This window comes from Zalophus californianus, chromosome 3 (genome assembly GCF_009762305.2).
Source record: "Zalophus californianus isolate mZalCal1 chromosome 3, mZalCal1.pri.v2, whole genome shotgun sequence".
Taxonomy (NCBI): Eukaryota; Metazoa; Chordata; class Mammalia; order Carnivora; family Otariidae; genus Zalophus; species Zalophus californianus.
The window spans coordinates 125072885-125089152 of record NC_045597.1 but is presented as its reverse complement, the minus strand read 5'-3'; the positions used below and the strand labels follow the sequence as shown (position 1 = coordinate 125089152).

The window sequence follows — 16268 nt, the reverse complement described above, 5'->3', positions numbered from 1 at the left end:
ATTTCACCTCTCACATCTGGGAAACCCAAACCGAAGGACACTAACCCTCCCAAGGTCACCTAGAAAATTAGTGTTGTGGCCTGGGGGGTGGGGGGAACAGAACCCAAGTGTCCCGACTCCAGCTTTGTGGTTGGACACTAAATCATTTTCGATCTCTTGTCTAAAAAAAAAATCGTTGGGCTGGGGAAGTGAGAAATTGATCAGTTTTCCTCCGCTTTCCCCTTACTTCCCCTCCCCCTTACGAGGATAAAAACTCAGGAAAGAAAACGAGGTGTCCACTTCGCAGTTTTTAAGCTGGGTTCCCCCAAGCCACCCCCACCCCCGACACAAAGCGATCCGAGCTCCCAAGGTTTCCGCCCGTCCAACCGCGAGCCCTGGATGTGAGGAGTGGTTAAAACTCAGCCCTCACCTCCAGCGGGTCCCGGGCTCCACGGCGCCCAAGCCCCGCCCCGCGCGCCCTTCCCCCCACCGCCTCGGCGCGCCAGCCCCTCTCCCCTCTCCCAATCGGGCGCACCCACCCCAGATGCCGCCTGGCACCGAGCGTAGCCGTCGTCGCCGCCGCAGCACTTTCCACTTGTACTGATCACCTCCGAGCCCCGCTCCGCCTGCTCGCCGGAGCGGAGCGCGGCCCGCGCGCCAGCCCTTGGCAGCCTCGGAGCAGTCGGGCTCCGGGAGGCAACTCCGTGGGAGCGCCCTGTCCGGGGTGCCCTCTCCGCTCTGCAGTGTCTTTCTCTCTGCCTGGGAGGAGGAGGAGAAGAAGGAGGAGGAGGAGGAGGAGGACGACGACGACGACGACGTCTGGTCCGGGCTGGGAGGTGGAGCAGCGGCAGCCGCCGCCGCCGCCGCCGCCGCCGCCGCCGGAAAGGGAGAGGCAGGAGAGATCGAGACTTGGAAACCCCAAAGTGCCCGCGACCCTGCACGGCAGGCTCACGGCAGGCTCCCTTCCAGCTTCATGGGCAAAGTGTGGAAACAGCAGATGTACCCTCAGTACGCCACCTACTACTACCCCCAGTATCTTCAAGCGAAGGTAAAGGGGAGCCGGGGGGCGGGGGATGCCGGGGGCGCGCGCGGGCCGGGCCCGGGCAGGGGCGCGCGCGACGAGCCCCCGCCACCCCCGGCGGAGTTGATGGAGGGTTGCTAACTATAGCGCTGGCCTGGGTGGCGCGGGGCGGCGCGCGGGGCGGCGCGCGGGGCGGCGGCTGCCCGGGGAGCAGAGTGCGGGGATCGGGTTACAGAAAGCCGTGGGGGGAGAGACTAGACAGGAAAGAGCCGCCAGCCCCTTCCTGGCCCGGGAGGCCGAGAGGGTCGCCGGGCCGAGCGGCGCCCCTCGCCGAACCTTCGCGGTTCGGCTGCGGACGCTTGGGGCCCCGCGGCGGGACCCGCGGGCGGCGCGGCTTTTCGACCGCTTCTCCTGGGCCTCGCCCTGAGAGCGGTAACTCTTGCCTTCCCTCGGAGTGGTGCGCAGCCTCCGGCTCCCCCAGGGACGCCCCTCAACCTCCCGCGCGCGCGATGACTGGGGCGGTGGGGGGGTGGGTCGGGGGAAGGACGGGACATTTTCTTCCCCGCCTCCGGGCCTTGCGCGCCCGCCCCTCGCCTTGATCTTTGTGCGGTGTGGCACTTCACCTGGTTACTGATTTCTACTTTTACGCTGGTGTTTTGGGTAGAAAAGTGGCCAAAGTTCACTCAGCGTTCATTGATGTCCTTTTTAATCTTCCTTGTAGCTTTTGCAAAGGAGGGACAATGGGCAGATTTAGTGCAGAGAAAGAAGTGACTTTAGTTTAGAAGAATACTATCCTGTATGTGGACCACAGATCCATTTCCAATGGTGCTTTCTCACAAGTGGCCTTGGAGTACTCTTAGGTAACACAGCTGGTGACATATAGCCATACAAATTGCAACTGACTTTCTAGGGACCCTGGGTACCTTGTTAGTGGGCCTACCTTTTTACAGTAAGATTTAAGGCATTCCGAACGCATTAAAAAAAATACATATATGTATGTATGTATTGGGCCCATGAAGAGTGAGCATCTCACTGCTTTGGAAGCTTCTCTCATAATCTGGGAGGGTTGAAGTTGGATGCACCAGCCTTCTTCAGCGATTAGCATCTTCTATCACTACTCCGGGTGCCCTAGATCACAAAAGAATCAAGTATGATGTAGTGCTTGAATTTCCTTTGGTAGGTTGTAATCGTGTCCTCCTTGCTGGCAGAGGACGTTCCTGGCCTGGTGCAAAGAATCTCTGATTCGATCTTGATAAGCTTTCCTTTCTTACAGTGTGTGTGGTCCATGTTATGTACCTACAACATAGCTCTGTATTTGCACACATAAAAAAGGACACTTGTCAGCACTGAGACCAGAAATTTTCTAGCAATCAAGGGCCTCCTTTTTACTCCCCCCAATTCTCATCTTACTTTGGGTGGCCAGAAAGCAGCAAGGTGGTAGAAGCGAGGATACCCAGTATTCATTTCTTTGTGGTCCTCACATATTTGTATTTGTAGGTGCTCATTTTTTTGTGAGCTACATTGTAAATACAGGTTGTTCAAAGAAATCTTGAGATATAATCAATGCATTACCTTTTCGATATCATATATGTTTAATGCACTTGTTTAAATTATGCAGCATTGGGTGCCTAAAGGAAGCCTATTCAACACTTAACTGTATGAATAATAAATACGTACACTCAGGTGCCGAAGAAAAAGGGCCATTTCTACAGGCACATTCACCTTAGTAATTTTTATGTACCATTAGTAAGTTAGAAACCAAGTACATAGCATTTAATATAGCTAATGCAATGCCATTTGGCTCTTTTTGCCCTGTAAATAATTGAAGAGAGAGACAAACGGCAAGAGCCTGCTCTAGTAATTAGGGTCGGAGCCCAGAAAGCTTTAGGGCCCATTTTCTGAAAGTGTGCTTCCTGCATAAAGCATTTAATATTGATTTGTGTTACAGTAAATGACATTCTCAAAACATATCTTGCTGTTTCTACTATGAAATCTGAAATCCTATTACTCTTGAATTTCTTTGTTTCAGGAGAAAGATGCACATTACTGACTTGACCTATATAACATGGTATTCAAGTTCGACAATTAAACCTAAATTCCCTATTGTAAAGAATCTTCATTATCTCAGACAGGGGCATCTCCTAAAATGTAAAGTGACTAGGTGCAGATTTTAGGTAAGCACAGTTTGAAACACCTAGCTCTGTTTTTTCTCCCTGACATATTTGTTGCTAACATGATAGTGTGAGTCATTTAAAAAAGAGAGAGAGAGAGAGAGAGACTTCGTTTGATTTGTAGTTAGTTTAAAAACAAGTGTTGCCTAATCTACCTAAAGGGTTAATAGTCTCACTTAGAATCTATTGTCTACAGTGATGATCCTTGCCTTGGTGCGTGTGTCTTTTAACCTTCCTGAAACATGGGATAGAAAACATCAGTCTGTTTAAAGTACAGTGATGTGTTTGCTAGTCAGAGTTGTTTTGAAACTTCTGTTTGGAAGCTCTATCAAAAACTGAGGAATGGCATGGTTGTTTACAGAGTGATATCGGACTTAAACCTGCAATCGAAAGATGGATGTGATGGTTTTGAATCAAGAAAGAATACATGGATTGGATTTCTTTTCATTGGAAGGAATACATACCAATTAAAATGGCACCTGAAATGAATTTTGTTACCAGACTTAACAAAACTAACTTATGTCAAATAATTCTTCTTGAGTTACTCATCCAATCAGAGTCTGTTTTGGAAATTTTATTTAGTACTTTAACCCCATAAAAACCTGTTAGTTACTTCTATGCTTATTAACAACAACAACAACAAAAATCTATGGAGCTCTGTTACAGTGTGTGACCACATCAGTATGTTGTGTACTTTGACAGAGAAAATCATCAGAAAAATAGTACAGCTGCATTAAACATAGAGTAAATCTGAGGATGCTGTGGAAGGGCAGGACATGAGGGGAAATAAAGGAGATTGTGAAATTTTCATAATATCTTAGTGTGGAGTGACACAGATTGCAAGTAACCCGATTTTACATGCTTGTTGGGTGTTTTTGTGTTCCTCTGTCAGGGTGGTCTTATCACAGCAGGCTCCCTTTATCACCTGACACGTTCATTCTAAGAGGTAGTTTGATGTAGCTTCATAAACATAAGCACATATTGTTCTAAAGGATTTTCTGAATTATATATGACCTATGCTATATTATGAAAAATTAATTGGCATCCACTTTTCAGCTACACAGAAAAAAAAAGCCTGATAATTTAATGTAAAGATTTGTATGTGCATATTTTCAAACATTGGCTGTCTTAATTTCACTTAGTATAAAGGCACCCTTCATGGTCTGTTTATTTCAAAGATACTACAACAGACATTACTGCCAATGCATGTATGCAAATACAGATGGGAATTGAAATACTTACTCTGTTTCTTTTGAAGAAAGGAAAGTGCAAAATGTTCTTTACATGCTTAGCTAATATTTTGTACCAACTAAATGCAATTTGACACATTTGTGATCTTTATTCATAGTTAACAAAAGATATTTCTATAAAATATACCATAGTCAAAGCTTGCTTTAAAAATTTTTATGCATAAACAGTATTGTATATGATATGTTCTGAAACAAAAGTTTCTTTTAAAGCTATTTTTATATAAGTGTATGCTAAAGAACATATTTGAACTTAAGTTTCAAAATGTGAAAAATAATGAGTGATATAATTTTGGATTGTATTAATAAAGACTACTAGGGCAAAGTAGTTTTTCTGAATTGAATTTTTGTGTGCATTAACATTTTGTGGAATTCCTTAACTTTTACTTAGTAGCCATAGGAATATTGTATCAATCTGTTTCTGTAGGAATTAAGGGTTATGATTTGATACGTAGAGCTACTGAGTATATTAAGGTGATTGGACCATACAGAGGTATGATATTAAGACTTAGGGAGCTCTGTGTCCTAAAAAGTAACCACATTTATACAGTGAATAAAGTTTGCTTAAATGTATCAATACAGCCATACAATATTTTACATCCTGAATACACCTTAGTTCCTTGGGTGAGTGGGATAGTGTGGCTATCTAAGAGTGGTGTTGGAAGACTCAAGGTCATGGGATGGTTGAAATGAAGATGCATTATAATGCAATATTGTAGCATTCTTCCCTTCAAGTAGCTTTCTTTTGGATTTCCAATAGCATCTATTATATTTTTATATGTTGGGAGTCAAAGCTTGAGCTACTAGAAAGAAACAGGAAAAGATAAGTGAAGAGAAATAGGAGAGTTTTCAATCATTTAGTATTAGTATAACTAGATATACCTTATGTGGTTGGCAATCTTGGTTTTAAATTTAAGTTCAAATATGGGCAATTTCCATGTAATACAGTTTCAAGAAAAAAATGTTAAGCTTTACTGATATATTGCTCAGACTTTGTATTTTGCTTAATGGTTTATTGGAACTTTAAAATTACCCCAGCTTGTTTAATGAGTACTGAAATTTTAAGTTATGGGTCTTAGTTAAAGACAAAGGGGTCTTTCTTCCTTTTCTTTTTATTAAATAGAGGGTTTACAGAAAATAAAATATTTTCCCCCATGTCTGCTTAACCAGTAAAAATCACATGAGGCATATATAGAATGGAAGGATAAGTGCTTAGTAAAATCATGTTGACACTTAAATATTGTTCATTCTTTTTAAGGATGAGGAATTTTTTGTCTAGTTTGTTTTTTATTGGATGCTCAGTTCACTAACGTTTATTCTCCCCAAGCATGGTCTCCAATCCCACTGTATGTCTCTTTGCAAGGGATATCAACACCTCCTTAGTTTCTTGCCTGATCCACAGAACAGTAGGTGCTAAATAAATGCTTGTTAGTGACTATTATTCAGAATAAATATATGCAAAATCTTTTTAGACCAGGAAAAAAGTTGTAGACCCAAATCAACAAACGTAATAATCCAGTCTAATTTTCTATGGAAATCTTATTATAGTTTGATTTGTGTTTTGATTTATTTTGTCCCTATCATGACAACTTTAAGCTGTTTTATGAATTGAGTAAGATCCCTAAGAGGAATCACATATTAATTGGTCAATGCTTTATTTATGGAATCAAAGTGCCTTTTTGTACACTCTTCATTGAAGCATCTAGTGCCAGAAAAAGAAATCTCCTAGTATTATACTGACAAAATGTCTCCTTAGAATCAGGTGTGTGAAACATACATACAAATTTGAGCATACACACAAATTTGATAATAGAAACTAAACATTTCTTTCTTTCTTTTAAAATATTTATTTTAGAGAGAGCACGAGCGAGCGCTTGGAGGGGGGAGGGAGGGCATGAGCACTTGAGCGGAGGGAGAGGGAGAGAGGCAGAGAAGCAGACTCTGCTGACTGCTGAGCACAGAGCTGGAGCCTGGAGCCCGATGAGGGACTCCCTCCCAGGATCTTGAGATCATGACCTGAGCTGAAACCAAGAGTCGGAGGCTTAACCGACTGAGCCACCCAGGCGCCCCTAAACATTTCTTAATATGAAGGGAAAGTGTAAAAGGGATGGTGATGGCTAAGCCAAAAATAAACTGAATATGTATCTCCCATAGCTGAATTCCTTACTTTTTCTTAATGTATTTTGTCCCCTTAACATAATTACATGAATATTTTAGTTTTTCAAATAAGCACTGGAAAGAAGTGTGTCAAAGTTGGTGAGAGAGAGACAAAAAGGAGGGGGGCAAAAATCAACACCTAGACCTCCGACCTCCTGGGAAAGAAAACATGCAGAACTGAACACTTCCCTCTCCATACACTGTCTTTTAGCTAATTCTTAAATGGATGCATTTGTCATTTTAGAGGATGGAGAACAGTTTTCTAGATGACAAATAGGAAAACCTAAGTCCTAAGAGTGAGATTAGATGTTAATATGAACAGTTAACTTGCTTATAACTCTGGTACTATAAACACAATGTCTGGCGGATGATTTCCAACGTTGGCTGTAACATCTATATTCTGGAATTAGGTTAAGTTTTTAAGCTTGTTGAAAAATTGCTGAGGTTCATGAAGGTTCACGAAGGACTGAAATACTAACTAATAGGTTGTATTTCCGGACTGATCCCAGAGCACTGTTCTCTGCACTTGAAATTGGAAAAGGTTAGGGAGTGTATATCTGGTCCTTGTTCTCCAGCATCTCACCGGCTACCAGGAAAGACAAAATGGACACAATACAAGAAAGAAGTGAAGAAAAATATTTACAAAATCATACACCCAGGAAGGGGGCATACTAAGGGTCTGAGTGACAGAGAAAGCACTGAGATATCCATCTGTGGGGTTAAAAACTCTGCCATGTGTTTTGTGAGAAAAAGTAAAGGGCAAATAAAGGCCCACAATAAACCTGGGAATTTTAGAAAGAAATTGGGGCGTTAGATTAATGAGTGAAAATTTCTTGAATTTGTAACCAGCACTGTTTTGTATTTTGTACCCTTTTTAATCCTCTTACGAGTACTTAGAATTTTACAGAATAACACTTTTTTTTGGTACTTTACCTTAACTCCTTTGCCTCAAAGTTTCATATTCAGTTACTTTATTTTACATTATTATTTTTCAAGTTTTATGCTTATAAATATGCTACTAAGCCAACCTGTTCACTTGTGACAGGCTGAGAATATAATGCTTAAATGATGACATAATGGTTATACAGAATTGTTACTCTTACTGTTTTAAACGTTTGAAATGTTTATTTCGCCTAATTTTTTAGGCTTGCTCACGGTAAACGGAGAAAATGTCTAGAGTTTTGTTATGCTGCTAATTATATCATCGTGTGCCTGCAATCTACATGTTGATAATGTATCCAACGTGAGCTGTTATTTCTTCAGAAGATAACAGATTTTTTATTATTCATGATCTTTCATGGATATAACAATTATTCTTTTTATTTGGTCATTCTCTAGTTTTAATTCTAAAAAAAGCTTTCTTATCTCTGCAAATGAAACTAAGTCCTTCAGGAGTCATATTGTCCTCTGTTTGCCTCATTGGGGAGCACGGACCCACCCTTCTGGCTGCCCATTGAACAGCAGGTGCTATTGGGCTTCATCCCAGACAAGGAGTGATTTCAGGGAAAGGTTTTGTGCAACAAAACTAAATCATTTCATAGGTATCACAAATAGTTTTTATCGATCTTGTAGGAAAAGTGCATCATACTTTCCCAGCTCTGCAAGTGTGTGGCCCCATTTTAGATGATACCAGTTTTTTTTTTTTATCAGCTGAAAAATTTACTAATTAAAATGGGCAGAATTGGATGGATACATCATGGAATACTGCTCTTAAGTTTCTTCGTGGGTGGGGGGAGATCAAAGTTGCCAAAAATGAATTTTAGATTTTAAACTTATATTTTTATTATACTTAAGCTCCTCAAATAGCACTATACTGTTTTCCCTATTTAACACTTTTTAAACATGGTGATTTTGAGAGTTGCAATTGGTAGTATATTTGTACTGGAGAACTTCTAAGCCCTTCCTTGCTTATATAGCATATGACATGTGCCCTCTGGAGCGTGGGGGTGGCAAAGGGAGAGGGAGAGACGCAGACTCCTGGCTGAGCAATCGTGATGTGGGACTTGATCTCAGGATCTTGAGTTGAAATCAAGAGTCAGTCATTTAACTGACTGAGCCACGCATGTGCCCCAATAATAACAGCTTATAAAATAAGGTCTCAGATAAAATATTTGCTTGTAAGCAAAAGTAAATTTTATTAGAAATTTGTAATACCATCAACTTTACCTTTGTCTTCTCAACAGCATTTGGATTCATCACTAAACAGACTTTTGACCAATACAGACATTGTTAAAAAAAATTGCCAGTTTTTATTTTCAGGTCATTAACTGATGTGTTCCCAAAACCTTCCTTGCCTCCTACAAAGCACAACTTTGATTAATTTCCATTGTTTTAAAGATGGAAGCCTTAAAAAAAAAAAAAAACTTCCTAATCTCAGCCTCTTCTTAGGTTTCATTCCACATGATTATTTGCACACTTGTATTTAAACAGCCCTAAAAAGAAATGGCTACCAGAAAATTTTCTATAGCAAAAATTCTATAGCTGGCAGATGATGATTTTCTAGAGTTCTATGTGATTTGTTCAGTGATTGGGAATAACTTAACTTACAAGTGAATTGTTTTCAAATTCTAAAAAGTTCACTTATCGGTTATCTAGAACTTGAAACTCATCTAATATATTTCATACATAAATTGTTATTTTTAATGATAGGGTCCCCAGCCAACCTTTAAGAGCCTGTAAAAGTATCCCACTTTATAATTCACACATGGTTGTTCCATACTAATCTCATCATAGAACCAAAGCACTGTGCTGGGCAATGTTTGAGTAGGGGGAGAGCATGAGTATTCAGAGTTGGAATTCCAGGTTCCAGGAACCCATCTTTGCCCCCTTCAGGTTGGTGGGTAGGTTTTCCTAACTCGCCTGAGGGGCAGTGGGAAGACAGGAGCTCCCTTGCAGTCCTTCAGTAGGACTTTAAGCTTCTAGAACTGGGGACTCAGTTTCCGGAAGAGATGGGAGGTGTGGCTGGTGAAGTCCTGTGAGGTGTGGACTCTGGAGCTTCCCCCTGCGGTGAGTGAGGCCCTGGGAGCCCTCCTTATTCCTCACTCCCTTGGGAGACTAGCTTCCTCTTCAGCTATTTTCCTGTGCTGGTCCCCCACCCCCAGCCAAAAATCTCACTTTAAAAAATACGGTCCAAAGCTTTCTAGTAGTGCTTTTCATCCCTTGCTCATCACTGGCTCGATTATTACAGCCTTCCAGCTTTCCTTGCTCTCCTTGAGCATCAAATCAAGCAAACAGCTTCTGAGGCTGGGAACAAAAATGAAACAAAACAACAAAGAACAAACTGTCCAGTTCCAGCGCTTCTCTTATTTTCATCTAGTCCTGGTCCAACAATGGCTCATAACTCATAACCTTGGGAATCTGATGGTGGCACATTCCCCTTCACCCCCAGTTTTTACCAAGGCAGCCTGTGGAGCACACGTTAAGAATCCTACCCTGAGAGGAAGTCAAAACAGAACAGTCAGTGCTTAAGAGGATGAATCAGACCATGGACCCCTGGTATTTTGTTTCTGGATTGTGGCGAAGAGCTAGACAAGACCCAAGGGCCTGCAAAATGAAAATGGGTGAGAATAAAGTGCGTGGGTTTGGGCAATCTCAGAGTGTGTTTTCACTCTCTTTTCTCCTTTTCCCTCCTCCCTCCTTCTTTTCCCTTCTCCTCTGTTCCTGCCCCCAACTTTTCTTCCTGCACTGGGAGAGTGGTGTCACTCTGGACTTCTGACCAGCTATGGGTGTGTGTTGTGCTCCTGGTCGATCTACTGGGGTGATTGTTGCAGGCAAGCTATTCCCACTGCAGTCGGCCCAAATCAGGGACCAAGTGTGTCTGACTTAATTTGACTAAAAAAAAAAAAAAAAAAAAAAAAAAAAATCTTTACTACCTTTTAATGCTGCGGATTATGATTAAGAATTTGCTAACTACAATTGCCTCTTTGAATCAGATTTTCTTTCTGATTCCTTATCCAATTTTATATGGAAATTTAAAATAAAATTTTATTTGGCAATGTATAAATGTAGTTACAGAAGTGCAGACATGATGTAATACTTTGAACAAAAGAGAACATAATTAGCGTAATAGAAAGTTTTGATGACAAATGCGTACTCCTAATGAGATTAGAATTTAAATATGAGGTAGTGAAACGGTAAGCCGTTTACATTTTTCTTCACCCAAACTAATATTTTAAAATCACATATAACCACCTTTTTCTATTTCTTGAATATCTCACAAAACAATTCTTTATCTAAAAATAATCCCAAGCATATTCTGTGTTGTCTCATTTGCTAAAGACTGGAAAAAAAGGTATGTTTCTTTGGTCATAGTTCCTCAGATTTTCATTTTAATAGTAGAAATCTTAAATGTTGATTTTGATTGCTTTCTTAAAGAATAGATGATCTCTTACTATATAAATAGGATTTAAAATGACAGTGGGTGATCTCTGGTGTTCTTTTCTACCCCTCTGTCTCTGTCACAAAATTCAAATTCATGTTTCAGCAGTACAGGATGTTCTTCAGTGCACATCCTTTGAGCCTTCAAAATTTGATTTGACTGTGTGGTCTGATGATAGCGTGTGCAGATAAGTACATTGTGATAGTAATCTGTGTGTCTGGGCCCTAATGAACATCTGCTTGCTAGGGCACCACATGGCAGCACCTTTCTTTGTTTTTCTTCCTTTGCCTTTTTGATTTGAATCTTGTTAAACCCTGAAAATGGGACTGGTTTTCAATATGCAAATGTTCCTATCTCCCTCTTTTGGGGGGGAAAAAAAGCCAGATATTTTAAATATGAATGCGTTGGGGATTTAAAAGGAGTCTGCCAAAAGCGCACAGCTAGAGTTCTGCTCTTGACAACTCAAACATATTGTACCCAAATCACATAGTTGGAGCTACCTGGCGAATTTAATTAAATTCAGCAAACACTGGGCAGGCATTGTATCGGGCCCTGGAAGGTGCAGATATGTAAATAAGACATGATTTGGGCCATCGTGGAGCACAGGGGGTTAACTGTTTACTTGTGTGTTTATTTAAAATTTTTATTGAGGTAGAACATGCGTATAGTACACAAATTTTAAATATAGAGATTAATGTATTCATGGGATGGCCCCCCAGGTCACTATATAACATTCTAGCGCCTGAAAAGCACCCTCACGTCCCTCTCCCCAGTTTGTACTTCCCAAAGGTAACCACTAGTCTTACCCCTGTCTCTCTGTGTTTGGTGTGGCAGCATCAAGACTGGTTTTTAGTCGTGTCCATCCCGCACACCCATGCACCACCATATGAATATCTAGTTGATCCAGCACCATTTATTAAGAAGATATTTTCATTTTCCCCTTTGAATTTCAGTGGGGCCTTTATTGTAAATCAGGTAACCATGTTTATATGTTTCTTTTTCTGGACTTTCTGTGTGATTCCATGTGGATCCTTGTGTCAATACTATAGGGTCGTAATTACTATTGCAATATATTAAGTGTATGTTCTTCAAAGCGGTCTTAATTATTCTAGATCTTTTGAATTTCTTTATAAGTTTTAGAATCAGCTTAATTTCCATAAAAAAGAAATAACAGCATTTTTATTGGAATGGGCTTAATGAAATCTGTATGGTAATTTTGGGAGAATTTGATGTCTTCCAAACTGTAAATATGGCTCTTCTTATTTATTGATGAACTTAGGACTTTTTTTTTTTTTTAAAGATTTATTTATTTGAGAGAGTGAGAATGAGAGAGAGAGAGTACATGAGAGGGGGGAGGGTGAGAGGGAGAAGCAGGCTCCCCGCCAAATGGAGCCCGATGCGGGACTCGATCCCGGGACTCCGGGATCATGACCTGAGCCGAAGGCAGTCGCTTAACCAACTGAGCCACCCAGGCGCCCGAACTTAGGACTTTTGTTTTATTTGTTTTGTTTTGTTTTGCAAACTTATGACTTTTAAGTAATTAATAAGACACAATGGAAAATATTATTGTTTTAAATGCTTGTTTCTTAAATACAACCAGTGATTTCTTCAAGATCTGTAGTATGATAGTTGGCATAGACCCTGTTAAGAAAATAGTGTTTTGAAGAGGTAGAGAGAATATTTATTATTAGAGATCAAAATTAGTTTTGAAAAACAGCTGACTAACTGAAACACACTGTTTAAGAACAGATGACATTCTTTTTGATTTTTCTTGAATGCATTTCAAAGTATCACTGTATTTCCCCTTAATACTTTTTATTCTCCTTTGTGAGACTTTATTTGATGTGCCATCCCATCATCCTGTCTTATAAACTTACAAGCCTAATGAGAAATTGAAAATTAGTTTTGTTTGGAGAATTTTCTGAGACCGTTTGTGCTTTTTCAAGATGCTCTGGAGATTGTGCAGAGATTGGGAAGTGTTGCTTAGGTATGAACTTCTAAGCAATAGAACATGTTGCTCCACGGGCGTTGGCTCCTTCAAACTTTTTCTTAGATGTTTAAAAAATCTTACACATATTTTTGTCATGCTTATTTATAGTTAAGGTTTTCAAGCTTTGATTATTGCTGTATTCAGCCAGCCAGAAACAACTGCATAGAACTTTCAGAACTTACTAGCTCTGGCTAGGTTAGTTTAGGTTGAGCCGGAGGTTGAATAGACAACTTCCGAAGTTCCTTTCAACTCTAAATTTTATGATTCTGGGAATTGGTAACATCCAGGAATCACAGAATGTTAGACCTGGGAGGAACTTTTAAGATAATCCGGTCCAAGCCCCTCATTGTGCTGGTGAGAAAAGCTACCCAAAGTGGAAAGACAGAAGCTGGGCTGGCTCTGAGGGACAGAGTGAGGGGCTCGGGGGGGGGGGGGGGGGGAGGCCCAGGCCTGATCTCACATGACTGGTCATTGCAGTGGCCTGGAGGCGAGGAAGAGAAAAGAGGGGCCACACACAGTTCTAGCAGTCATTCCAGGAGACTTATCACAGAGGTCAAGGGGTGTGAATGGGCCAGTGTCACCAGCCAGTATCTGATCAGAAGCCAGTGGTGGTCACTGTGTCTGAGGTCAGGGCTGGTGAGACTTCTGCACTCTCTTTCACTAGCCTGGTTGCTTCTCCAGAGGTGAGCGTGCTTTGTTCTCATGTTTCTAACCTTGCAGCTTAGCTGGGAAGCCCATAGCCGGGCTCTGCTCATCCTCCATGGCTTTTGGCCCATTCATGACCTTGTTCTGCTTCTGGATTCTTCCTTTACCATGTTCCTAAGGGTCTTTGTTTTTGCAGCCCGGAGTCTGGAGCCCAAACCCTCTCACTTTCTCGACATGCCTGGAGCTTTCCCACACAAGCAGGATGGAGTCCCAACTACTTCATTCTTGTTAACCTTTTTCTGTCCTGCTGTCACCACTTGCTGTAATGTGTTTGGTTGTGACAGAAAAAACCCCGGAGAGACTCTGATTAACACCTCCTTTATTTGTTGAAGGCAGCCACTCTGATGGGAACCACCTTCTTCCTAATGCCAAGCGCGTCACGCCAGTCTCTAGCATCTCTTGTTTTTTCATGAGATATTTGAACATAGTTGGAGGCCTTCAGCACTCATCATATGATCAGGCTTCAGGAACTCTGTTTTAGTCAATTATGAGGGGCACCTTGGGAAAACAAAATGCACAGTAGGTGGCATCAGCAAGCCCATTATACCACTTGGACATAGCTTTTCCCTCATGCTGTTTTATCATACACTGATTAAGTACACTAGCTGAAAATATCATGCCTGGCTTTATGCCATACATTAGGGAAATCAAGTACAGGAGAAATGAGGATATATTAAACAAACAAGAGAGAATGATTTTTCCACACTTTACTAAAAGAGTCACCGGTAAAAATGTATCCTCAGTTCAGTTACATATTTCAAAGGTTATTGTGGATCACTACGTCTTTGATGGGAAGTGTATGTAAAGTTAAAGCCATCAGGAACCGTGGCCTATTAAAGATTAACAAGATATTAAGAAAAATAGTTTGTGAAATAATTTCAGTCCTTTGGAAAGGGTGAGGATATTTTGTTGTATTTGATTTACACCCGACGTCTTAGGAATGTGTGGTTGAGTAAAGGAGGGTACAACTGTAGCTACTTTTTTTTTTTTTATCACTGTCTCAAGAATCCTCTTCACAGATTGGTTCAAACCTTTTTGTTTCTCTTCCTGTAAGTGTGTGTAACCGTAACTGGTAAACTCTGGAAGGCATGGGATGCACAAAGGGAAATGGCAGAGAGGGCTGTGAGCGATGGAAATACTGTTAGGGCCTCTGTGTTTGTACAACAGAGTTGTTTGTGGGTCATTGGTAGTTGACACGTGTCACAGCCGGGGAGGTTTCCAGGGTGGTGGTATGTTTAAGATTGGGGAGAGACATGACTTTTTAGACATTTTAGGTGTTTTTTTTGTTTGTTTTTAAGAGCAATTGACTGCTTGAGCTAGGAAGTTCTCTCAGGTGGATCAAGCACATCATCTTAAAACATGTTGATCCAGCACATTCTACTGTTAATGTTTGTGTGTAAATTGTTCTGAATCTCTATCCAAACACAAAAGTAGCCTGTACTTGGATTTCCTTTACTTATTTAATATTCAGCTATGGAAAGTGGATGGGCATACTTGACACTTTAGAAGTCCTGTGCATTATCTGGCTAGGTTAAAACATACATGTTCAATGAGAGTGACATAAAGTACAAGAAGAAAGTTAGGGTTCCAATAAGCATATGAGTAATTATTATCTCTCAGTATACAAGGAGTTTCCTGTCTGGTCCAAGTTTTCCTAAACGAAAAGTTTCTGGTTTGAGTAGCTTTCATACAACTTCCTCAACGTATGATGAAGCTTCCAAGCAATTTTTTACCCCCATTGTTAAGAATATACAGGCAAATTGAGGCAGACATATCAAATTCTATGTTGGTTATGTACTCACTCTTATGTATTCACTCTTCAGCAGTTTATAAAAATCTCGTTTTTAGGATGCTTAAAATGAGATGTGAGAGTTTACTAATTCGATTTTTCCTTTTCTTGTTATATTTTAACTCCTATCAAGTGGCATATCATTTAGATTATACTGTATAATAAATTTACATTATAATATAATTTACATGTTAGGGGAAAAGATTGAAAAAGTCAGAAGATATCAAGAAAGAAAAAGCATAGCATAAAATTATATATATATATTTAGTAACAGTTTAAAATAACTGTTCACACACAAATGTTCATATTTGTGCCTATTATATGCTTTGCACATGGTAGGTACTTAATAAATGTTGATTCAATTGAATCCTTATCTTTTGTTTACGAACATGATAAAGAGAAATATGACGCCCAGGCAGAATTCTTTAGGGATGAAATGCTTCTGCTTAAAATACACATATGATTTGGCTAAAAATGGGCTGTTAGTCTAAATTACCTAAATAATTTTCTCAGTCTCTAACTTTACTACTGGACTCCTTGTTCATGCCTAGACCCCATTTCTACTATCAAGCTGGTCTGTCATTTGTCACATAAGCACTGCATGAAGTACAGAAACAAAATACTCAATGACTGCCTTAAGTTAGATATGGCGAATATCGTGTGTGTAGAAATGGGAGGCCCGTTAAAATACAGTCTCTACTTGATCAGTGTCATTTTTTAAATAACATATGGTTGGGGCATTATTATTGAACAGCACTTTAATTTTTTAAAAGGGTTACATTTCTAAGAAATATATTTTCCTAGGATTAGCTGGAGGTCTCTAAGGGCCTA

General features: G+C 40.5%; 1 protein-coding gene across 8 annotated transcripts in view; it reads left to right on the top strand.

Annotated features, from left to right (window-relative positions):
• The first annotated feature begins 500 nt into the window (after positions 1–500).
• Positions 501–16268, top strand: part of RBMS1 (RNA binding motif single stranded interacting protein 1) — a 208295-nt gene continuing 192527 nt past the window's right edge. For 3 of the 8 annotated variants that reach the window (XM_027588517.2, XM_027588525.2, XM_027588516.2), the window contains exon 1: positions 503–1027. In XM_027588517.2, the coding sequence (XP_027444318.1) occupies positions 953–1027 (75 nt within the window). In that variant the 5' untranslated portion in view covers positions 503–952. Of the gene's footprint in view, positions 1028–16268 lie in introns of all 8 variants that reach the window. The other 5 variants (XM_027588526.2, XM_027588519.2, XM_027588521.2 and 2 more) reach the window with 4 other exon arrangements.